Source organism: Chelonia mydas, chromosome 3 (assembly GCF_015237465.2).
Source record: "Chelonia mydas isolate rCheMyd1 chromosome 3, rCheMyd1.pri.v2, whole genome shotgun sequence".
Taxonomy (NCBI): domain Eukaryota; kingdom Metazoa; phylum Chordata; order Testudines; family Cheloniidae; genus Chelonia; species Chelonia mydas.
Genome location: NC_057851.1, coordinates 201,330,281 through 201,354,947, shown reverse-complemented (window position 1 = coordinate 201,354,947; position 24,667 = coordinate 201,330,281). Strand labels below are relative to the sequence as shown.

At 45.7% G+C, this 24,667-nt stretch overlaps 1 protein-coding gene across 11 annotated transcripts; it reads right to left on the bottom strand.

The window, feature by feature from the left end:
* Positions 1 to 5,423: 5,423 nt before the first annotated feature.
* LOC114019323 (catenin alpha-2) lies at positions 5,424 to 24,585 on the bottom strand. Of its 11 annotated transcripts, none has more exons than XM_037896313.2 (8): positions 22,234 to 24,585; positions 19,936 to 20,151; positions 19,007 to 19,190; positions 14,175 to 17,477; positions 11,517 to 11,708; positions 10,395 to 10,567; positions 8,738 to 8,894; positions 5,424 to 6,110 (listed from the first exon to the last, which is right to left on the bottom strand). In XM_037896313.2, the coding sequence occupies exons 2-8, from the start codon at positions 20,139 to 20,141 to the stop codon at positions 5,913 to 5,915; spliced, it is 4,413 nt and encodes a 1,470-aa protein (XP_037752241.1). In that variant the 5' UTR covers positions 20,142 to 20,151; positions 22,234 to 24,585; the 3' UTR covers positions 5,424 to 5,912. The 11 variants fall into 11 exon arrangements, with proteins under 11 accessions (XP_037752241.1, XP_037752242.1, XP_037752244.1 ...); XM_037896314.2 differs by having other exon boundaries at positions 24,085 to 24,585; XM_037896316.2 differs by having other exon boundaries at positions 8,777 to 8,894; positions 22,234 to 24,584.
* Positions 24,586 to 24,667: the final 82 nt, after the last annotated feature.

Sequence of the window (24,667 nt, the reverse complement as noted above, 5' to 3'; positions counted from 1 at the left end):
GTCTGGTAGTCGCTGTTAAATTGATAAGCCTGCTAAAATACCAGATAGTTACACACATGGAAAACAGTAATGGAGCAAGTCTGAAGCAGAGATGATGATTAAATTTGCTGTATTATACTCAGTTGCCACAAGAACTTGTGTCCCAATTCTGCAGTCCTTTAGTAGGCAAAACTCTCATTAATTCCAAAGGGAGTGTTAGCTCCGTCATGGCTTCAGGGTCGGACCTTTAGTAAGAGAGAGGGTTGTGTTTTTTTGGGAGGTGGAGTTGGTTTGTTTATATAAACTAAAAATATCTAGATGGTTACTCACAATGACACACTCCATATGGAGTGTCCAGCAGTATCATGGCTCTCCTTTGAGCAGTCGTGGAGTAGCAGGCTCAGATCACAGCTGTCCTCATTGGCTTCTTTGTTCATCTCTTTGGGCTGTTTTTGTATATAGTTCAGTTGTTATATAGTTAGTTGGATTGTTTTTTGTTTTATTTAAAAAACTAGATTTTGATGCCTTCTCTGCTGCAGAACTCGTGGCTCCAGCCCACTTGGGTTACTCCCTTTCATTATATCTCCTCTTAGTTGGGCTTTTTTTCCTTTTCCCTTTAGTGTGGTGTTTGACTAGGACATGTCATGGCTGAGATAGCACCTTAATGTTGGTCACAGATGACTATTTTAAGTGTCTGTAGTGCGTATGTGAAAGCAGTATTCCATACAGGTGCTATAGCTAGCTATCTTTCCTTCATGAACAGAACCCAGAAGAATCAGGAGGGCAATCTGATAATAAATATTACATTTGTGCTATGTAGCAGAGTTAACATTGCTTATAGGAACTTCACTTTTCAATTTGACTTCCTGGTTAATTTCTGAATCTTAATGCTGTATGAATAAAGTAACACTGGAATGCGTTACCTAGGGAGGTGGTGGAATCTCCTTCCTTAGAAGTTTTTAAGGTCAGGCTTGACAAAGTCCTGGCTGGGATGATTTAATTGGGGATTGGTCCTGCTTTGAGCAGGGGGTTGGACTCGATGACCTCCTGAGGTCCCTTCCAACCCTGATATTCTATGATTCACTATTCAAAATCAAAATGGCACATATTAAATGGATAAAAAGCTGGCTTGCTCATAGATCTGAAAACAGTTGTTAATTCAGAGTTATCAACTAGTGGGATCCTACACGGATTGGTTGTTAGCCAAGTGCTGTTCAATACCTAATTATCTGGAAAAAAATATAATACAAGGTGACACAAAGATTGGTGGGGTAGTTAAAAATAATTACTTGGACTGGTGAGTGACCTGGAGTTTTTGGTAAGCTCAGGGCAGTCAAGCAGTATGCATATTAATACAACCAAATGCAAGGCTTTACATCTAGGAACAAAGAATATAGGTCACACCACCTGATGGGTGACCTGATGGGGGCTGTATTCTGGAAAGTTATGACTCTGAAAAGAACTTATGAGTTATTGTAGGTAACCAACTGCATATGAACTTGCAGTGTGAGGCTGTAGTAAAATGGGCTAACACTATACTTAGAGAATATCTAGCAGGAATCAGGAGGTGATATTACCTCTGTGTGTTATATTAATGAGACCATTACTGGAGTACTGTGTCCAGTTCTAGTGTCCACAGTTTTTAAAAGATGTTGAAAAACTAGAGAGGATTCAGAGAAGAGCTTCCAAAATGATTTGAGAAAAGTGCCTTAAAGTGAGAGACTTTTAAGGACCTGAGCCTTTTTAACTTATTAGAGATTTAGCCATGGCTGTAAATACCTCCACATGGAAAAGATATCTGATGGTTCTTTAATACCAGATAAAGGCATATCAAGAGCCAATGGCTTGAATTTGAAGATGGCAAAGTTCAAACTGGCAAGTGTAACTAACCATCAGAACAGCTCACCTAGCAATGTGGTGGATTCGCCATCACTTGTGATATTTAAATCAGCCAATCAGATTTGTGTTTGTTTTTTTAATGGAATTGTGGGTTTTGTGATGAAAGCATGAATTTTGCCACAGTTTTAGGGCATGACCTAATAAAGGTTTTCAGATATGAGGTCATTGCCAACTCTTAAAATGTCTGCCAGAGCCAACATAACATTGTCATAATTGGCAAATAATATTGCTTTACAGTTGAACATACAAGGGGTTTATTCTTGAGTTTGCTTCAACATGACCTTAAAATTGGTGGACACATTTTTTACTAATTTTGATTGTCATTGTGGTCTTAACAGAATTTAATCACATCTCCCTTTTTTCTTTCAGATGCTACCTTGATTGTGTGAAAGCTGCTTGGTGATTGGATAATATTAACTTTACACGGTAGCTAAAAGATATTAGATTACTATTGGCTATTACTAGTGCTTCAAACATGTTAAAAAGATATACGCTTGCTCGAGAGCCAGCTCCATCACAAGAGACATCTCATGCCTCTACTGACTGTGGCAAGTATGTGTTATGCCAGAAAGAGACAGATGCAGAGTTGATTAATCCAGCAGAATCAAAAAGAGAGCATGCTGGAACTGGCTATCAAACTCTAGAAGAAAATACCAAATGTTTCCAAAAGCTGAATGCATTTCTTGTATGCATACACATATACAGATTATATTATGCTGATGGTATTGAAAAAATACTTTGAACAAAACAAAATGGATGTTGGCACAAATCTTGCTACATGAAGTTTAACGGGACCAAATTTAAAAGGGCTGGGGGGGGACTGAGAAAGCTGTGGATCAAACTGAAAAACTGAAGAGGAAATACACATGTTGAAGAGACCAACAGGAAAAAAAAGGCATCCTTTGTGAAATAAACATACTCTCAGAAGACCTCCATGAAGTTTCTGCCCTTGGCACTGATAGTCGGGCTAGTTGCAAGTGTGTACTTCAGCTGCAAGATCAGTGCTTGTTTGCAAAACTAAGTGCAGCAGACTTAACGGCTCAAGAGACAAAATATCATGCAACACGTGTCTCTCTACAACAAAGTCAGGGAGAAGAAAACCAAGCAAAGCAACACAGAGAATATGTTGCATAGAATTGCCTTTGTTGAACTGATAGCATACTTTGAAGAGACAAGGCTGAATGAAGATGTGGCTGAAATCTTTAAATTAGCAGACCTCACAAGGTTCTATAGAGCTAGTTTAGAACAGCTGGGGCTGACGCTGGCTGGGCAGATTCACAGCTCTGAACTAAAATCCCATAGCCTTTCATGCATTGCAGATCTCTAAGCACACACAGAAGTATATGATGTGCATCATGCCTTCAGCCAGAATATTGGACAACCACTCTGAAAAGCATGTGAGGAAGACTGTGAAGAAGAAGCACTTCACCTGTCCCAAACAGCAAAAATTATTCAAAGGGACATGTTTCAAATGAAAACAGTTTACTGAATCATTCGACGTAGGATGCCAAGCAAAATCTGTGCCTGAGTGATTATTGGCACTGATGTCCATGATATTGGATGGTCCAAACATTTAAAACTCAGAACAAGTTTCCAGTCATCCAACTACCCTTTTTTTGGCACAACTCGTGCAGTACAACAGCAACATCCATTGCCACAAAGGAACAGAAAATCTGTACCACAACAAAGCTCAAGAAATGCCTTTACCAACCTACATGTGCAGTGTTGTTGTAGTCATGTTGGTCCCAGGATATTAGAGAGACAAAGTGGATGAGCTGATATTTTTTTGGACCAACTTTTCTGTTGGTGAGAGAAACAAGGATTTGAGCTACACAAAGCTCTTCCTCAGGTCAGCTGTTGTCTCACCAACAGAAGTTGGTCCAGTAAAAGATATTACCTTACCTACCTCATCTCTCAACCAATCTACATTGGTTTTACACTTCATGCACAGCCATGAATAAGTCATCTAGTAGCTACCTTCTTTAAACTTGGATTGTCCATCTCCTAGGACAGCATGTCGGCCTCTTTTACCAGCATGGCAAATAGTGCATGCCAACACTTCAAGGATGAGAATGTAGTCTGTCCTCTAAAGCTTCATGATGGTCTGTTCACTACTTCTGCCACAGACAGCACAGACCACAATCTAGGCTCCACCACAGCAACAGGCTCCTCACACGGAACTGGGGGATATCACTTTTTTGAGCATCCCGGTACTCAAGTGGAGACAATTGTCCATGGAATTCCCACCCCAGACTTTGAGACTGCAGCATCAGTGAAGAAGGCTATCTCATCACTTCCTGAGTCTCACACAGTTGTTCATTCATCTTAAAGAAACCCAATGCTTTCATCCCTGCCAAAAATGTTGAAATCAAGACTGAATGCCAACTGATTACCCAAGCTCTGCAAGAAGAGTGTAGGTGGCTTGAACAAATATGGCAAGCAGTAAATCTGGTTACCTTCAGTGGAGATCAAGACATTTCCTGGGCCACTTACCATGCTAGCAAACAGTCAGTGCCAGAGTTCACCCCAGCCATCACTGCTCATCATCCCCATTTTTCAGATGATTCCAAGTCAGTGGCAATGATTTGTCATGCTGTAGATGTGCTAAGGAATGCTGTACACCACCTAAACACATGCCAAGTTCCAGTGATCATTGTGGATCAACCCCTTTTCACCATAACCATGCAGATGCAGTGGACCTGGCCTGTTGGGTATGAAGAGGACAAACCACTTCTCATTATTCTGAGTGGACTTCATCTGGAAATGGCAAATCTAAAGCTGATTGGAGATAGTAAAATGGTCAGAAAGGCCATTCTTCAGGCCAAACTGGCCTCTCCAGGAATGGTTGACTCTTTCTTGAAAATCTCTCATGTCATACGTAGTAGGCATGCCTCAAGTAACAGCCACTAACCTGTACATCTTGTTCCAAAACACATAGACCACAGTATACCTAAGGTCTCAGGAAAGATGAGGTCCCCATGGGGTATGATAAATGGTGTGACGAAAGCTAGAAAAGCCAGTGTTCCACTTCTGGCATACCACACTTCATCTGGAGCTTCTTGTATTGATCTATGTTTTGTCAATCCACCTGTTGTTCAAGGTGGAGCCTGGCATGCACACAGGCTTGCTTGTGTACTGGTGGTGAGGACTGTTATAATCATCAAAGTGGCCAGTGTGAATCCATATGAGTCTGCTACTGCAGATGGTTCAGGTTTAGATATGTAGCATTCAGCAAATATGTTGAAAAAGGCTAGACACATGTATACTGTCATATTGCCCATTGCTGAGGAGTGTTATGTTTTGCTAACATGATGGTGTGCAATAGTATACCTGGCTTCTGTTATAATGAATACTGTACTTAAAATTTTTGTGTCAATGAATAATTATGCATTTATCAATACAAAGCACAAGGCTAACACTCTTTAAGTAATGAGCCATGTTAATTTGTGTCAGACCATTTGTACGGGTTGAATTTTTCTTTTAAAATAAAACAGTGATAATTTGTGTCAAAGAAATCTTTTGCATTACTAAAGTTTGTCTTAAAATAAATTAAACCCCATTTTATTGGTCATTTTTTCTTTCAAACTTAGCTTGACAACTTAAGTACATTTTTGTAGCCTTTTCACTTGCACAAAAGGTGGTTTTGACATGGGTACAAAAATCTTGCATTGGAATACCTTGCTACCCCTTTACAACACCACATCCACCCTAGATAAGTATCTAAGGAACACTTCTATTAAAATAACCTAGTTGTTGCTTTTTGTACAGGGGCTGCTTCATTGCCAAGAATTGACAGCCTGGGCCTCCAGATTATATATGTTAATGTCACTTATTTGTGAAGCTGTCTCTTGCTCCTGGACAGCATTGTTGGCTTCTAAGGAGGTAAGTGGCATTATTATCCCTCCCCATCAGCGATGTCATTTCCTGCAAGAGTTAGGGATCAATGACAGGGGCCCTTCCTACTCCTGGGCAGCACCAGCCATCATGGTTGGTGGTTGAACGGGTTTGGAATTTGGGGGTGGGGGAGATTGGTCTTAATTCTGAGACAGTGGTTCCTGAACCATAGCTGTAAGAGTGGGTTCACGCCCTGCACGTGCTCTGCGAAGTCCAAATTCATCCCTATCTGGGTTTAAAGCTTCTTTGACTCTGTGCCTTAACAGCTTTTTCTTCCATTGCATACAAAAGGCAGCTGCCTCTGCTTCTTCTGAGTCAGGATCTGGCTTTCGCAAACCCTGTTTGAAGGAAGCAAAATAATTACCCACATTAATATACGTGGATAGACATGGGAGTTTAAAATTTCTTATAGTACAAAGGGGCCTAAACACACCACCTCTAGATGCCTACATGTGGGAACCAAGTTAACTTGGTTAGCCTGACACCTCTCCTAGCCTAAACAATGGAACAGCTGGCACAGGACTGTCAGTAAAGAGTTAAAGGATGGAAATATAATAAAAGCCAATCCGTATGGTTTTATGGAAAAGAGGCACTTGACTTAGTACAGTGTGACATTCTGATTAACAAGCTGGTACTCTGCAAAATCATTGTCCATATTAAATAGATCAGAAGCAGGCTAAATGATAGATCTGAAAACACAGTTGTTAATGGGGAATCAGCTAGTGAGGCCCCCAGGGATTTATTCTTAGCCCAATGCAATTCAGTATCTTCATCAATTCATTGGAAGAAAAGAAAATCATTGCTGAAAATAATCGGTAGATGACTAAGATCTGTGGGCTGGTAAATAACGAGGACAGGTCACTGATACAGAGCAAGCTGGATTGCTTAGTAAATGGGGGGTAGCCAGGCAGCATTTGTTTTAATACAGCCAAATGCAAAGTCATAATCTTGGAACCAAAAATACCTGTGTCCTGGAAATCAGTGACTGAAGAGGGTTTACAGGCTATTGTAGAACATGCATTCCCAGCATGATGCTGTGGGGACAAAAGCCAGTGCGATCCTTGCATGTACAAATAGGGCAATATGTAGCAAGTGTAGAGAGGTGATACTGTCTCTTCATACTGCATTGGTGAGACTGTGTCCAGTTCTGCTCTCCACACTTCGTAAAAGTATAGTTATGAGCTGGGTAAAACCTTGTTGGTTAGGTTAAACCTTATTTAAACTGCTGGGTGTGAATGTGCCCTACATTTGAGATAACTTGTCTCTTACAGCTAAGTTCCTAAATAAGGCATAGTGGAGTCTACCCAGAAACTAGCAGCACCATGTTGGCAAGGTTCAACTGGGTATTGTTTTGGGGTGAGGGGGTTCGTTTTATTTGAGGGTGGGGGGGACAAGCTGGTGTGCAGACAACAAACAGACTCAGGGAAGGAAAGCCAAGCAGCAGCCTGTAAGCATGGTGTGGCCCTGGGAGAAGCTAGGGAGAGGTCAGGGCTGCTGGCTGAAAGAAGCTTTGGCCTGCAAGATAAGTAGCTTTTAAATTTTGGTTCTTCCTGCATTTGGAAAAGCAGGACTATGTACTTCCTTGTCAATACACAATACTGCATCAAAGAACATATCAGTCTCCATCATAAATTTCTACTCCCAACTGGAATGCCCCCAGTGCCCCAAAACGTTGATTAACCACTTGGGTTGAAAAGGAGTAACAATGTGTTGGGAAAATGGAAAACAATTCAGAGAAGAGCTGCAAGAATGGATTTATGGTCTGGAAAAAGCACCTTATAATGAGAGACTAAAGGAACTCAATCCATTTAGTTTATCAAAAAGAGAGAGAGTCTATAAGCACCTAAATGGGAATGATTTCTGTTAGTAGAAGGCTCCTTAATCTAATAGACCAAAGACTGGAAGTTGAAGTCAGCAAATTCAAACTGGAAACAAGATGCACATTTTTTAAGAGTGCCGATGATAACCATTGCCATTGAAACATTTTCCCTGGGGATGTGGTGGATTCCCTGTCACCTGGAGTCCTTATATCAAGGTGGATCTCTTTCTGAAAGATACACTGTAGCTGAACCAGAAGTTACGAGTTTCTTGTGTTATACAGAAGGTCAGGCTAGATATTCACAATAGTCTCTTCTGGCCTTAATATTTACAACTTTTCAGAAATTATAGGTCGTATCAGCAGAGCCTGGTTGAAAGAGTGCCTGTTTTCTGAGCGCGCTCACTTAAAGATTGCTCTATTCAATTATTTAAGGTATTTAGTTATTTCTTGCTGTCATCATTAGGAAGCCCTTGGGAGTTTTAATGGAAACTTAACTGAGCCAAGACAAAGCCTAAGAGACACTTCACCTGTCTCTAAAGCCCCAGCTGAAAATCTACTTCCACGGCAGTGTGTTTCTTTTGTCTATCTGCCTTTCTATCCAAAATCAAAAGCTGAAGGCACTTTGATGAACTTACGCGGCTTCGCCTTATAGATATGGCCCAGTACTTATTGGGCAGTCCTCATCTCAGAGGGCAACTTGGAATTTGTGACAGTGAAGGTCCATTATTTGGAGGGATGATTCAATACGGTAAGTACAGGGCAGGAGCAAAGGTTGCAGATCCAGGAAGCAGTTGTCTCCGTTATAAGAGACTTATATAGTCACAATAGTCACGTTCTGTGAGAAATTCTAATTATGGGTTTGCAGAACACAACAAATTCAGGCTAAGGAACATTTATGGTTCCCCCAGGAAGACAGAACTCCAGTGCAATCAGCTGCCAGGGAATGTCTGTGCTACAGTTGGTACCTGGTCACCTTTGAGAGGCAAACACAGATTCCAGATGGGATTTGCAGAGGCTCTTCAGGGAGCGAGTTAAGTGTCCAACTTCCAGTGAGATTTGGACACTGAACTCCCTTAAAATTCTCTGAAAGTTACAGCCTGAATCCAGAAGTGTTGGGGGTAAAAATGTGAATATATTTGAACTCACCTTCTGAAAGAATCTTGACCCATACCAGTGCACACTTACTTTGACGCACGCGGTCTCTGCTGCCTTCAGGGACTGTAGGACCACTTGAAACAGATTCTGTGCATTGTTCACCAATAGTTCAGCAGAGCACTTACTCCCTGCTGTTGCTGCTTTGACCCTTAAGATATTTAAAAATGTAAAGAGAAAGCATTACACAACTTGCTAAGTGACTATATGCTGTCACTCTAGAGTCACGGCTGGGGCTGAGGGCTTCCTGGATCTAGGAAGGTCACAGAACAAGCTGATACGTGTGGAAGGAAAGTGCTCCAATACTGCTGGCCCTTGCTCATGAAACAATTTTGACCACAGAAGAGATTTTCAGCTTAAAAAAGGCATTGTAAGGAGAGCAAAAGAATAAAAGCACGAGCAGTAGTAGCCAAAATGGACAATTAGCAAACGCAATGTTGAAACCTGCTGTCGCCTGAATGCCCAACGATACTGCTGCCCGTGCCTAGTTACAGACCCTTTCCCTCAGTCAGCCAGTGTGAGCTGGTCCAGCGGTGGTCATTCTGGCCGAAGGGGGACAAAGGAAACCTATTGCTGCTATTTGGACTTAGCCAGTGTGCTCAGAGTGTTGAGATGGGGGTGACATAAGCACTGAGTCTGTGGCAAGAAGAAAGGTTGAGACGCCTCTGAGCTCTGTTTAACTAGCACAGAAAGCTATGCAGGGATATTCAGGACCCCAGAAAGCCACCAACAGCATGGCACTCATTGGTCAAGGAGCCCAAGGGACACAGGCGCCCAACTCACACTGGGTTTCAGGGTGTCAATAGAAAATTAACCGCAAGGAGCCAGAGAATCTCCAGGCAGACGCAGCATGGCTGGAAGCCTGAAAGCGCGAGAGGCGACATAAGTGCCTCCTAGTACAAGTAGCATTAGCTCTGGAGAAAGCTGTTCAAACATTAGCTCAACGCTTATTCTAGGCTCAGCTGAAGCCCAGAGGTGGCTCAGCATTGCCTGCCTGGGAGCAGGATCGGGCTCTCAGGCAGACAGAGTTTACCACTGGGCTATTTTAGAAGGGGAAAGATACGAGAGCGGAACCTTCTGCACATCAAATAACACTGCATGGGGGGTTCAGATGTGCAGCTCACGAGAGGCTCCCTATTGTCTGCTATAGGAGTCGTTTCTATAGACACACCTCATGCACATGCACTGATTTTAAAGGGACACTGCTGCGGACTGTGGACCCTGTGCTGAAAAGTGGAAGTCGGTGAGGAATCTTCGTGAATAGAAATATGTAACTATTTTAAAAAATCCGTAATTCAGAAACAAACTACAAATAGGATACTTATAGTGATCTCAAGGGGACTTTGGTTAAAATGCCTTCACTCTGCTGACTCGGCAGCGGCAGCCAGTAGCAGGGATCACCCTAACCTAGGATGTGGGAACAAAAACCAGGGGATAAGTTGTTTTTCAGCTTGTAAGAAGATAAAACAAAGAGGAAAACTCTTCACGGCAGAGACAGTCTTCAGCCCAATAACTAGATGCCTACCACTGGCGCCGTATGCAAATACGAACAAGAAAGATAGTTAGCAGTGTCCTTTAAAAATCCCTTTTTAAGAAGGAGTGAACACACACACCAGACTGAGAGAGAATATCCCTTGAACCTGTGGTTTACCTGGAAATAATTCTGAGCTGGTTGCTGATTGTTTGGATTTGCTCGGTGACACACAGCAGTTCAGTTGCACATCTTTCATCTAGGCAGTTCTTTGCAATCAGGTGGCCAAATCTGACAAACACTTGCCCATTGGAAGCCATTTGACTAGCACAGGCAATGAGCTGCTCTTTGGTCTAAAATTAAATCAAAAGAAGTCGGGAAGGATTGGGGGTGTTCGCTATAAAAACAGATGTAAAACCTACTCTTGCCTCATTAGCGCTAGCGCACGTTAGCACAACGGGACCTTTATCAGAGCCTGGCTGAGGACACTGACTGCCCAGCTGTGTCGGTTTTGATGATGTCACATGCATGTATCAACGCCCAAGGGGGGCAAAGCTGGGCCCTCACAACAGAAACACCCACAAACTTCCCGATGCCCCTTATGTGAGGCCTGGGGTGGGGATATTAATGGACAAACAGAAATCCTAAAGACACCTTGTGGGGATGGATGGTTCAGAGGCTGATGGAGAAAACAGGACAGGTTTAAAGTGTTTTCAACAGCCAAACTGCAGCCGCTGCAGCAGCAGGTCATGGCTCATTCCGCCACTTCTAACCTGCTCTGTGAAAGCTACATTGGGAACGGTTTGATATGCCAAACTTCGTCACAGAACAGAAGTCGCAAACAGACTTTGGGCCCCAAACTGCAGCAGCCAGCAGGCCTGTGTGGAGAAGAGGGAGGGTAATAGTTCCGAGAGCCAATAAATCAATTGAAATAGCCGGGGAAAGGGGTTGAAGAATCTCCCTTGCCTTCCTCTTCTCCTTTTTGGAGGAAATTCTTTCCAGAGCATTGCAGATACACTAATGCTATTACACCTGTTTTAAATGAAACGGACATTGATTGAGTCTTCCCAGGGGGCGGGTGTGTGCGCACAGGGCACTAGTGGATTCTTGTGGCAGGAGTTAGTGTGTGCGCAGCCTTGTCATCATGATAACACCCCCTTTCTGACTCATTGAGGCATGGTCCTCTCTCCACAATGCTGCTCAGACATTTGTGATGGCCACGAATGGGAGCTCGGGGGATTGAGCTGGCCCTGGTCACTGAGCAAAATATTTCCTCCCATCCTATAACAACACTGGCAATACCGTTATCGGTCCCTTCCTCTTTAGAAACCGTGCCATGTGAGACATCCCAGTGGCCATTTCCTTGGTGACTTGGGGCATTTTATTGCTGTCGTCCTGCCACTGTCCAGCATCCTCTGGCAGGGCAGCAGGAGCGGCTCCCTTACCCTGCTTGCTGCTAGTGGAGTGGGAGTCGTTAGGAGAGTCACTCAGGAGCTGTGAAGACAGTGAAACAGATTCACCTCAAACAAACAACCTTCCCTTTTACCATCTCTGCATTACTGACGTCCATGGAAAAGTGCAGTCACGAAGAGGGTTGAGACAGTCTCTTTTTGACAGAAATACTTTTTTTAATGTAGGAAATGGGTAGGTTTTGGATTTTTACACACGCGTGTTCTTGGGATTGTTCCACAGGCTTATTCAGTGAGCCATTTCTACTAAGCAAAACAAACAGAAACACTGCCTAGATCCATCCCACCCAGTAAGCAAGCCTCAGTCCTTGCTTTCTACTGGACTGAGTCTACCTAGCCCAGGGGCATTGTTAAACCCATATGTCCCTTTAAACAATCTTCTCGTATTATCCCCTGACTCGCACCCCAAAGACCATCCTCATTGGAGCTGACAGCTCTAGGACAGTTAGTTGTGAGCTAAAACAATTGTATCTTGTTTATCTTGAAATGTGTGAATGCCTGCTGCAACTGAAAGCAATAGTTTTCAGAAGCCAAAAACGGCAACAGAACCTCCCACACGGTGCCTGACTAATGCATCATATTGGTTTCACTAGCAGCAAGGTGATCGTGTGGTTTAGAAGTACTACCGCGGCACCCAGGCCCCGTCCAATCCTCCCTCCTGCCCAAACAACTGCAAACGCTCAGCAGGGCACTTGGTGGAATATTGCAGTACAAGAGAAAATGAGAGTTGATTAGCGAGTTTAGGGGGTAGCAGATGTAACTGAAAGAAACCCTGCCACATAAAGAGCTGGGGAGAGAGTTCCCACAGCTGGGCAGGGATAGCCATGGGAATCCCACAGCTGTGCCCAGGTATCAGACTCTCCTTTTGTCCTATCTACAAAGGCTGAAGATTGGAAGATTTATGCAAATGACTTGATGTTCAAATTTACATGTTTTGCAGAAATGGCAGCAACCATCCTGCTTACCAGCATAGCTCCATGGTGCAGGATTCTCTGGGTACATTTATTTCACTGAAATTCAAACCGCTATTATTCAAACCATGCACAGCACCCAGCTGTCCTTTGTGAAGCCTAAAGGAAATCCTAGTCAGCTCTGCAAGACCTTCCGTATTCTTCACTTTCAAGCTTCAGCCCTAACTTGGCAGTGGAGCAGCTTGTTCCAGCACTCTCAGAAGTCCTTCCAGCCATCTCTCGAAGTCAATGAAAAGATACCCAGTGACTTTAAAGGGCACAGCATCAGCCCCATATTGCAGGGCTGATGAAACTGTACGTGGCCACAAGCTAATTCTAGATGCCCCGCCTGTCTTCCTGGGCAGGGATTTTAAAAGCAGCTGCTGGGAGTCAGACTCCCAGCCCCTGCTGACATTCAGTGCAACTCGTGCCTAACTCCCTTGAGCGCCTTTGAAATCCCTAGCGCCCCCCCGCCCCTTTTTTTTTTCTTTTTACTTGACACAAGGAGGAAAATATACAAGTGGAGCTTCTGCTCTGGTAAATTCAGGCCCTCTCTTCCCCACTTCCCTCAAAGAAGAAAAAGTCTGATCTGTACCACTGAGGTAGCCTCCAATTTCATTCTGCAAATCTGTATGTTCTCACTCTATGTTCTGTGCTCTCAGTAGCTCCAGTCACTAGGCATCCCCTGTGCAATTCAAAAGATCTGGCTATTTCAGCTGGAGAAGAACATGCTAGCCACTCACTAAAGACAGGTCTACATTACCGCTTAAGTTGATCTAACTTACGTCGCTCAGGGGTGTGGAAAAGACACCTTCTGAGCAACACAAGTTACAGCAACCGAAGTGCTGTCCACACCAGCGCTGTCGGTGGGAGAGTGTCTTCACCAGATGTGCAAGAGCAGGGCAGCTGCATTGGTACAGCTGCACCGATGTCGCGCTTTTAGGGTAGACTTGCCCTGAGTGCACCAGCCTTGGCACTTTGCAGTGAATGCTGAAGTACGCATTTTGCTAATTGCAATTATCTCCGTTTCAGGAAAAAGGTCTGCAAAATGTTTACATTGTGCCTAACCTCTCAGAGCTAGCTGGAAATACTGACCGATGACTAGGTGCTGATACCTTTTGTATTTGGTTTATTTTAAATGTACTCACCCATCAAAAGTGACCGATATAAAATCTGGTTTCCAGTGAACTCCAGCTTCCAGCACAGCTTTGCATCAGAGTTAAGTAAGGCACAAGGCAATCAGCCGGTTTACCTCGTTAACCCAGTGACTGTGGTGCTGCTACTCCTAGGTAATCTTGAGCCCTGCTATAGGGGACACTCACTGCGGCTCATAGGATATGGAGGCAACATGGACAGTGAGCAAGGGAGGAAGATGGTTCTGTGCAGCCACAACTCTAAGCCCTTTTGCATAATTTGATTTAAAAAAACCTAAAGCAATCTGAAATGATCAAGGCATGGGACTGTTGGACAAGCAATGAAATGCAGTTAGCATGGTTTAGAGATTACACAGTTTAGCATTAAATAGCTAAGATCTACTATACCATGATTTCAAATGCATCCCTGGCAGCTAAGCCTTTCGATTCACTCATGGTAGGCCAGGGGTCTGCTGAAGTGGCTTGGTGTGTGTGATTCTGATGTTTGGTGCTGGGTATCCTGGCGGGGGAGAGCTCTGTTTTGCCATGACATTGGTTTGCAACAGCATGTGACTTGCTGTTTTGTAAACACTGCTTAACGAGCTCCAAGGCAGCTTTATCAATGTCCTTCACTGATTGAAGCTGCGTCACCACATAGTGAGCGTTAGCAGACCACTCCCATGCAATGTAATCTAGCTGGACCAGCTCCTTGTCCTGATGGCTTTGAAGCTGCTCACCAGCTCTTCCTAGCAGCTCAGCAGTAAGGAGGAGAAGGTGGTCTGTCAGGGAGAGCAGGCTTTCCCGCATTTTTAGATGAGCTGTGTTCTCCAAAGTGTCTTCTATGATGGTTTTGACCAGCTGGACATTTGCCATTATCTGACCTGCCTGTTTAACCATCCGTCTATCACCTCCCTGGGCACGCGCAGGAGGCCAGGCCAGTCTGAGGATGTTTTGGATGACCCTTGTGTACTCCTGATTGGTGCTGGTCAGGAGGAGCAGAAGTGCTTTCACTCTAACAGCAAGCTCTCGTTGGAGCAGCTCAGCACGAATGGACAAGTTTGTAGCAGGCACTGGGGAGACAGACAGAACATCCGCCACTTGCAGGAGAGCTTCAGTTAGTACCTTTACCTCCTCCCGGAGCGCTAGGATGTCACACTGCACACTACGTTCAGCACAGGCGAGATAGGACAGCCGGGCTGCCTCCTGTATTCTCAAAGAGCTCTCGGATACAGCTGCCAGGACATCCCGCAAGCAAAGCTTGTGCTTCATTGTATTCCTTAATTCACCTAAGAACAAAACATCTCGTCCTATGAGCTGATCCACAGCACTCAGGACCACCTGTATGCTGACAGACCAGAGAAGGCAGATCCCCTCGAGACGGTCCTGGTGAGAACGGAAGCAATCAGAAGACAAGGCCTTTTCAAGTAAATGCTTTGTATTAGTCTGAGCACTTGTGAATTTTGCTTGGACCCGTACAAACCTTTCCTGAATCTTAGGAACTATCGTGAGCTCCTCTTCGCAATCTGTACGGGCAACATCAGCCGCTAGCTGAACAACTCTTGCTAAAGTCTGCATTATCTCATCCAAAGTTTGTTTGCTCTTCAGCAAGTCAGCTGGAGCTACTGTGCAGAATAACTGCTGGACTAGACTGTACCAAGAGCCTGCCACAGCCACCAGGCATTGGTTAGTTTCACAAATCTTCTCCGATAACAAAACAGCTGTTGGAAGAAGTCTGTCTGCTCTGGAAACTGGGTTTGGACCTATCTCCCTAGCTAAGCTAATAATAGATGGTGTTAATAGAACTATCTTTCTGTAGTGGGTCAGCTTTTCCAGCAGTGGTGACTTGACAATTGGTAAGGCTTCCTGAGCTGCATCTACACAACAGTTGGAAAGTTCAAGTAAACCAAAGCAAGCAGTGTTTACAGCAGTAATGTCATGTTTCTTTGTTGCAGTGATGAGTTCATTGATCACAGGATGTACATCCACTCTTCCCGGGTGTAAGTTACCTGCTCTTGGAAGCATCTCAAGAGGAGAGGTGGCTGATGGAAGCCGTTCGCTTAAAAATTCTTCTACTAATTCAGTGTTGTCAGTAGTGCTTTGTTTTATGTCATCTGGTGGTCTGAGCTCTATATGGTCCTGGGCTGAAAAGTATCCCAGCTCTTTTGGAATGTCAAGGCTCCGAATTTGTTCCCGAAGTGGACTAAGAATATCTGGATGGTTAGACTCATGCAACCCCTCTCTGACATTTCGAGTGGAGTCCATCAGATGCTTTACTCTCTTTGAAAATGCGTTTCTAGTTTGTAGAAAAGAGATGCCTCCTAAACAGTGGCTAGTAGCAGTTTTCACTTCCAGAATGGAGATTTCCAATTGCTTAACTAAAACTAACAAACCGTTCTTGAAAATAGGATCTCTGACTTTATCCACAAATCTGTTAGTAACTTGGATCACGCGAGCCGCTCGGCTGATCATATGAGTGGCATGCCATGAAAACTTTCCAGAGTTCTGACTCTCTAGTTCTTGTTCACAACACTCTCTGTGATCGGCCATTTCCTGAATAGACAGATCAAGGAATTCAGGCAAGTTGATTGTCTCATCAACACACGCTAACAAGCTTTCTGTTGTCCAAGCCCATCTTTGATAGAAGGTTTGTAGTTGTTCCTGGATGTGAATCTTATTAGGATCCTTGCTCATTTCCGTAAGGAGTAGAGGCATCGTGGCAAGGAGTCTATTTAAACAGTCTACACAATCTTCAATTTCTTTAATGATTTTGACGTTGGTGCAGCTGGCCAGAACAAAATTTGCCACTTTGAGCATCTGATGAGCATGATCGAAGAAGGCAGTAACAAGAGGCTGAAGTTTTCTTAGAAATCCATCCTCTCCTGCAGGAGAATATTGCCCAGTAGTAGGTTCCAGTGCAGCCTCCATTAACCTTCTCAGGGGTTCGTTAATGTCTGTGAAAGTGTCCAGAATCTGACACAAAACAGCAGTGAGCACTGTTTGATCAAGAATCTCCACCTCAACTCTCATTGCATGACATTTCTCTTCTAGGTTGCATTCTAGTTGGCTTTGTGCTGGCAATTCCTCCATTATGCTTCCATGGTTGGAAATGCTTTTCCTGAGCATTAGGAGATGATGGCAGTGCTTTATCAACTGCAGCTTAATCCTTGGCCTGGATGAGTTAGCTAAAAGCATGCAGTGGAAGACCAGTGTTTCCACAAGAAAACTGAATTTGCCCTCAGCTAGGTGAGCAGGGTTTGTGTTGGACAGGAGGCCCAGCAGCTGGCTCACGTGCTGGGAAAAGAGCCCATTTCTCTCCAGTAGTTCCTTGTTTCTGGTGGTGTTTGTCAGTAAGGAAATCAGTTCCTTTATGGTGCTATCCACCAAATTGAAAATGTAGTTTTTGGAACCATTCACATGCTGGTCCTGGGGGTGCTTCAGGTGACTGAGTTTTGCAGCATGCAACATCGGGACGCACTTCCTAAGGATCTGCAGCGTCTGGGCCAAATACTTCTGAGGAGGAGAATCTCTGAGCTCTTGGATGCGTCTTTCTGTCAAATTGTTCAGCAGGACCAAGGACTCTGAAAAGTCACGGAAAGCAGCCAGCAGAGCTGGTACGTCTTCTGCGAACTCAAGTGTGGTCAGGCAATCCCGAAGCCAATGAGCGGCCTGGATAATCCTTGTCACTGCAGCATCATCTTCAAGCTGGAGGATCTAGTTGATAAATCAGAACAAAGGTCACAAAAAAGGAAGCATTGAACATTTCCCAAGAACCGTATTGTTCTTTTTGCTAGAAACGTACTTGTCATTTTCAGCTTGTTGGCTTTGTTTTTAAAATGTCTGTGTGCATTGACATCATCTGTCATGGGGAATTTGAAAATAAAAGTTCTGCTGGTGAGCGATACTGGATCGATCGTGCTGAAACCCGAGAGTACAGAATTCTCATGATATTACAAAAACACCCGCAGAGTATCTCAGCACTTCATGAGCAGTGATGGTCACAGCTTCTCCACGCTATTGAAAGCGAGGGGAGCGTTACTAACAGCATTTTACACCTGAGGAAATTGGGGCACAGAGAGGTTAAGTGACTTGTCCAAGGTCACACCAGATATCTCCTAACTCCCAGAGTCATGCCTGAACCACGACCCCAAACTACTTCTCTTCCTTGGCTTTTATACTTCTTTATACAGAGAGACGTGGAGCAAAGTTCTCATATTTTCAGTTGGTTTGGGGAAAAAAGGTTAAAAGCAATGAGACGATTCAAACTGTATTATTGCTCATAGGGTGGCCCTAAACCCCCAAGCAACTGGGCACCAAATTTTGCTCTAAGTTCTGGCCGGGGGCGGGGTACAGCGTAGCTGAGGGGCTAGCACACTGGATCAAGACCTATCCCTGACCTGCTGTGGAACCGTGGGCGAATCCCTTCACCTGATTGGCTCAGCTGTAGAACGGAGGTACCAACACGGGCCTTCGTTTGTAGAGTGCTCTGGGGTTTGCAGATGAAAAGGACCATATAAGAGCTACAACATACTTTGTGTGTGGCAAGTCAGAGCCCCGTTGTGCTGTCGGCTGCACGCTCATGTAACAGGACAGTCCCACCTCCAAAGAGCTTGTAATTTAAGGGCTTGTCTACACTGAGGCTTAGAGCGTGGCCAGCGGGGCGGTACATCTAGAGTGCACTAGCCTGCCATGCTCCACACACTAAAAATTCTGTCATAAGCGCCATTGCAGAACTTCTGGTGCACAGTAGTGGGATCCACACAGCCAGTGTGTGTACTGGAGCTTCACTCTGCACCCCTTGCCACACACTCACTCTGTGTAGACAAGCTCTCAGTAGCCACCTGTAACGTGGGGGTACTAGCAGTGCCTTGCCTCCCAAGAGCACGTGACGCTATCTTTATTTATTATTTCTCCGACGCTTAGGGTTGCCAATTTTGACTGGACATATTCCTGGAGGTTTCATCACACCACATAATCTTTAATTCCTGGAGACTCCAAGCCAATCCTGGAGGTTTGGCAACCCTACCGACGCTCCTGGGTGGGCAGGGAAAACTTGTCCAGCAGCTGATCTTTATTCCCCACCACAACCTCGTCCTCCACACACTCCCCACTCTGGGAAACAGGGGCCTAGGGAATTAGCCACTGTGCAGATCTCCTCCCCTGAGAAGGCAGAACTGCTGGGAGGGAATGAAGGGTTACTGGAGGAGGAGTTACAGCAAATAACATAGCTGTATTACACTCACCTTTACAGTCTCCATTAAGACTCTCTTTGCTGAATCAATCAGTTCCTCCTGATGACTCTGAACGTCTGGCTGAATATGAAGTTTCTGGGCCACCAGTAAGATGCTCTTCCCAGACGTGAGGAGCGATTCAGCAGCAGGCAGCATCTCCCCAGCCAGCAGCTCATCGTTGTACTCATGAGCCACCCTGGCGGAAGAATGCTGATCTCAGGTACGCAAGGTCACACACACGCCTTTAGTGAAACGCGTCACTGTAAGCCAGCACCAGCATGGGTCTGGGAATGCTGACTCCAGGGAGGAGCCAGACGACCTGAACAGGCATAGGATACAACCAGCTCCTAAATGAACAGAACTCCGTGGAGGGTAAGCAGATGTAGGTCAGGGGAGAAGGGGGCAGGGTTGTGCTTTCCCTTAATTAAATGTTCTGGTTTTTAAACAGCAGCCGCATGTAAGACGGTCACATGAGTGTGTGGTTGGGGGTAGAATGGACCTTCTGCCCAATCCGAGTAAGAGGGGAAACCCCCCCCACTTGCCTGCACCCCATCCCATACTAACTCTGTTACCCTGGCCTCCACTATGTGGTCAAACAACCATGAAGGTATCTCTGTGGCTAGTAAAGGAGGGGCCTGAAATTACAGCTGTACTGCAGGAGAGGAGTTAAAAATCAGAGACATCTTCCAGAAAAGCAACAGACCAGAGTTAAGCAACAATACGGACACAGACAAAAATTAAAACCTATAACACCCGTATCCCAGTGTGTGAGGCACTTTAAATCAAAACGAAGGGAACCAGAATGCCTGGAACAGACGGATAAATTAAAAAGCAACAAGAGAAATGTGGTCTATAGGTGTCCCTGCCTGCTCCACCTATAATACACACACACACACACACACACACAAATTAATTTTGCCCTCTTTAAAACTCAGTGTTACCTTCTTGCAACATAAGCAAGTTCTTGGGTAGCTTTGGCTAATTCTTCAGCAGCTTTTTCTAAATCAGCGAGGCGCTCGTTATTCACCCCTTCCCACTCAGCTGCGATCATTAAATGACAGAGTTGAGCTGCCATGGGTGAAATAATTCTCTCAATGGTTTTGTTGGAGGTTACAGCCCTGATGTCATACAGATAAAAAGACTCCATGGCTTCTCGGCTACACACAGGAGAGAGAGAATTCAAGATTTATCTCTACAATACAGTAATATTAACTAAGAACAGAATGCACTGACCCTGCACCTTCCATCCAAACATCTCAAAGAACCTGGGGAATATTAATGAATGTAGCCTCACAACACCCTTACATTATCCCCAATTTTGCTGCAAGCTGTTTCTACAATCAGAGATGGGGTGTGCACCCTGCACTGGCTGTGGAGGGGTTAATACAGGCAAGAGAGGCCAGTTAGCCGCAGGCTGCGCCTCGAGGGGAGCTAGGACACAGTGAGGCTGAATTGGGGATGAAGCTCACCTGGGCTGGGGGGGGAGAGGAGGGATGTCTATAAAGCCAGGAGCTGGCAGCAGGGGGGCCGCATTGAGGAAGCTGCAGACACAATCCCTGGTGTGAGGGGGAAGTGCAAGAGCCTGTCCCAGGCATGTGTGGAGCAGTCCAGGGAAGGAGCAGTAAGGGCTGGGAGAGGAAGGACCTGAGCTGCTGGGGAAGGGTCCCAGATGGATAACATCCCAGGATGTGGGGGTCTTGATTGTGACTTGACCAGAGGGTTAAGCCACCAAGAGGAAAGCACTGCAGCTCCCAGAGCACGAGAGTGGCGGGACGTGCAACCACAGGAAGGGGTATCAGAGCGTGTGGCGAGCTAATCCCCAGATGGACCACTAGGAAGTGCCAGAGCGGTAAGAGTGCCCCCTATTGCAGGCATGGCTCTGGTATGTGGCATAATGAAGTGTTTGGGGGTCTGAAGCACGCCATTGATGTCAGTACTCATTTACACCAGTAGTGAATTTGGCCCAGCATGTTAACGTCAGCTCCTCATTAGTCAAAATGGCTCAGATGACTCAAGGCAACTTGCTCCACCACTCAAAATTCAAACTAACCCCAACAAACCCTTTGAATTTGTACTATTTCCCCTTGATCAGTTTTCACTTTCTTGTGCTGCTGCACTTCCTACCTGCAGACAAGTCTAGAAGCAGAAAAGATCAGACATTTCACAGCTGCTCCTGCAGTCTGACCAGCCTGACCTGACACAAGCATGGCAAAAAGCTTGTGGGAAAACCTTAGCTAGGCTCAGAAGAGCTCCAGCTTAATTCTGCAGCCTCAGGTTTCCTCTCCACCTAATCTTCTCATCACAAACCACGCAAATCATGCTAGTGCATAGCAGTGAAATGCTCCAACAAGTGGCTAAAGTTAAGAGTTTTCACTAAGACTCTTACAATTAGCTAAGATAAATGGGGGAAATATTCATTAGCTGCCTGTCTCATGGTTTCAGACCACCTCAAACTCACCTCCAAAACTGTACTCACTAATTTTGCATACACTGGTTGCACACAGGCAAGCATTTGCACATGCTAATTGGACAGTTCAGATGTTCATCTACCCAATCTGTATGCGCAAAGGTTAGTTTTGAATGCAGCTGTACGTGATCATTTTAATAATCTGACTCTTCGAGTCTGTTACAATTATTTTATTTCTATTGAATCTTCTATTTTAAATAGAGAATATTCAGAATCAACCCTTTCCCTTTTTTTTTAAAGTAACAGTACTACATATGCCTTAAATAACTGAATAGCAAAGTGAAATTTACAGGGGATTAGAAATGTCATTTTTAAAATAAACATGTTGTGGAGAATGAGCTTGTCACCTCTGCCCAGTGCAGACTCTGAGGTTGATGATCATGCATAATACACGAAACCAGCTTGAGTGACAATCAAGTTAATCAGTAAAAAAACCCAAGTGTTTTATTCTAGTAACACCGTTACAGTGGCGACGGACAGTCTTTGATAGTGATCTACCAGGTACTATACCGTTAAAATGTTCTTAATACAGCTTAGTGCAATTTTACTTTGCTTATCTGAGGTGATCTTATCATTTGAACAGCTTTCTGCTGTAAATTATAAATACAAGAAAGCTATGATAATTGCAAGAACCACATCAAGAACAATACCCACCTGAAAGCACTCTCTACAATCAATGGTAAAGGTTATTAGACACTTGTGAGACCTTATTATTAGCCAGCCACACAACTCCTAACACATAATTGACAGAAAAACTTCAATGTCACTTTACCTTGTGGTGAAGTGTTTCCACTGGTTTTCCAACAAGCTCAAATTCAATACATGGTGTATGCTTGTTTACAAGTAACAAGAAGCTCGCATTGCTGTGTGGTCTCATAGCTACCGGCAGTCAGCTGATGGAGGTGCTGACATCAGAGGCAGTAGTGTTAACTAGCCCTCCTACCGATTTTAAGCACGGAGCTAGTAGAAACTCCACAGCCCCCTGCAATGAGCACAGCGCTGGCCAGAGAGCTGCTATGGTGGGGAATATCTCGTGTTCTAATTTCAATCCCCTCCTCTCCATGAGAGAACCATGTTTCTAAATGCAGGGGGAACAATGCCCCCGTTTATAAATTCAACCCAATTCCTATTGTAGCTGACATGAAAAATGAAGCAGGCAGCTGTTCAGCAACAGGGACGCTCCCGATAGCCATTGGTTGTGGCCAGATTGGGCCTGGCCCTGATGCAGACTTGCCAGGGAATAAGCCCCCCGCAGTAAACACCCACCCTCCTAGCACACTGGGGGAGAGCTCCCCTGACCTTGGTTCCAGAGACGGGGGGAGCTCAGGGGCTGTGTACCTGCTTTTATCCCACCCAGCTAGGTGGAAAAGATGGGGCAGTGAGGCTGAGCAGGGCTAGCAGCACTAGAGACAGGTGCTGTAGAGAGTGGTCTGGGAGATCAGAGACCTGCTGCAAGGGAACAAGAGAGAGCCACAGAAATCCCAGTGAAAGAAAGTGCGTGAAGCAGCAGGGAGGGGCTGAGCTGTGGGAGCCCAGTAACCCCCCTACTGTGCTGCTCTGAAACCAGCCATGCAGGGAGCTGTCACTAGCCCCAGCCTGGGGGAATTCGTGCCAGCCCATGTCCAGGGAGAAGGTGGCGAGCCCTGAGGGGTGATGGCTGCCTGTCTGCCAAAGCGTTCCCAGGCCAGTCCTGAGGCCAAGGCCCTGTCTGAGCTGTGCACAACCCCAGACTAGGCCGCCCCACCTCACAGCAGCCAGTGGAGGGCTGAACTCAGACAAGGCCAGGGGTTATTCTTTTCTCTTTCCTTTTCAGTTGACCCTTGACTATAGGCAGCTGAGAGGCCCATTTCCCTCCACTCCCCCGCCATACTCGACTGGTGCATTCACGCACTTGGGAGATGGGTCTTCATTCTCTAAAGCCTCCTGAGAAACAACATCCATGGCCTTTTGAACCAGGGTCTCTGTTGTAAGGGAAGATTTGGGGCTTGTATAAAAAGGGGGGGGGGGACACTGCTGGGATAATTGTGTGTGGCACTCTGACACCATCACTCAGCGGGCAGGGCAGTATCCTAATCACACCCGCTGTCTGGGGCTATCAAATGGAAGAGCCTGGCTTCACCGCCCCCAAGAAGCAACGATTTAGAGTGGGGGTTTGTATGTATACGTAGCAAGGAAATAGGTCTGTATATTTTCAAACCTTTCAACTGTTCAGTATATTTCAAAACCTTCTAACAAGTTTTCAGGCTGTTCCTGAGAGAGAAATCGATTTGGTTTGGTGTTGTGCGTGTGCCTTTTTTAACAGCGTAACTCAAGATGCAGCTTTGACCCTGGTTAGGGATATGTTAATTGTTTCTGACTCTATCTAATGGGGGTGGGGGAGCACGCTACCTCGGAGACGGATCTGATGTGGGCAAGAGCAGCAGCTGGGGAGGAGATACTGGGACAAGGGCCCATGGCAATTTGGAAGCTCCTTCACCCTTGTCTCCAGGTGAATCCTACCCCGGGGCATCCCATACCCTTCTCTCCCTCAGAAGCAGCGTTGCTCGTAGAGCAGAGTGAGAGTTTGGAAAACCCAAGTATCTGGTAGGCATTTGCCCAGCCCTTTCCCAGTTCTCTCTCTAACCTTTCTGAGCAGGAATATCAGGTGCGCAACTATTCCTTAATACCCCATGTCTCTTGTAGTCCATCTCTCAGTGGGATTTCGTTTGCCGGTGGCCGGGAAATCCTACGAGGGGGAGAGCTTTACGCTTACAGCTGAGTGGGGCACAGCCAGGGACTGCTACATTTGAAGTAGCATTTATTTTTCGGGTTTCTTCCCATTTTCGGATTCCTGAACTTCCACGGGCGAGCGAGCAGAGAGCGAGCAGGGGAGCGAGCTCGCCGTGTGGGAGGAACAGCAGGCGCCAGGCTCGGTGCGGGGCGACCACAGCGCGCACTAAGCCCCCCCAGGACGGGCCGCCACTTTCCGCGCTGCCACAACCCGCCGGCGGAAGCGCGGGGCGAGGCAGGGCCGAAAGGCCGGAGGGGTCGGACCCGAGCCCCGGGGCGCCTCCTGGCCAGGGTCGGGCGAGGGCACTGGCGGCTCCTCACCCACAAGCGTCACTTCCGGCCGCGCGGCCTGTAGGAAACCCTTCCGCATCCGGGGGCCCGGCTCGCGGCCGCAGCGCGCGCGCGCGCGCGGGGCCTGTCGGGTCACGCGCCGCAGC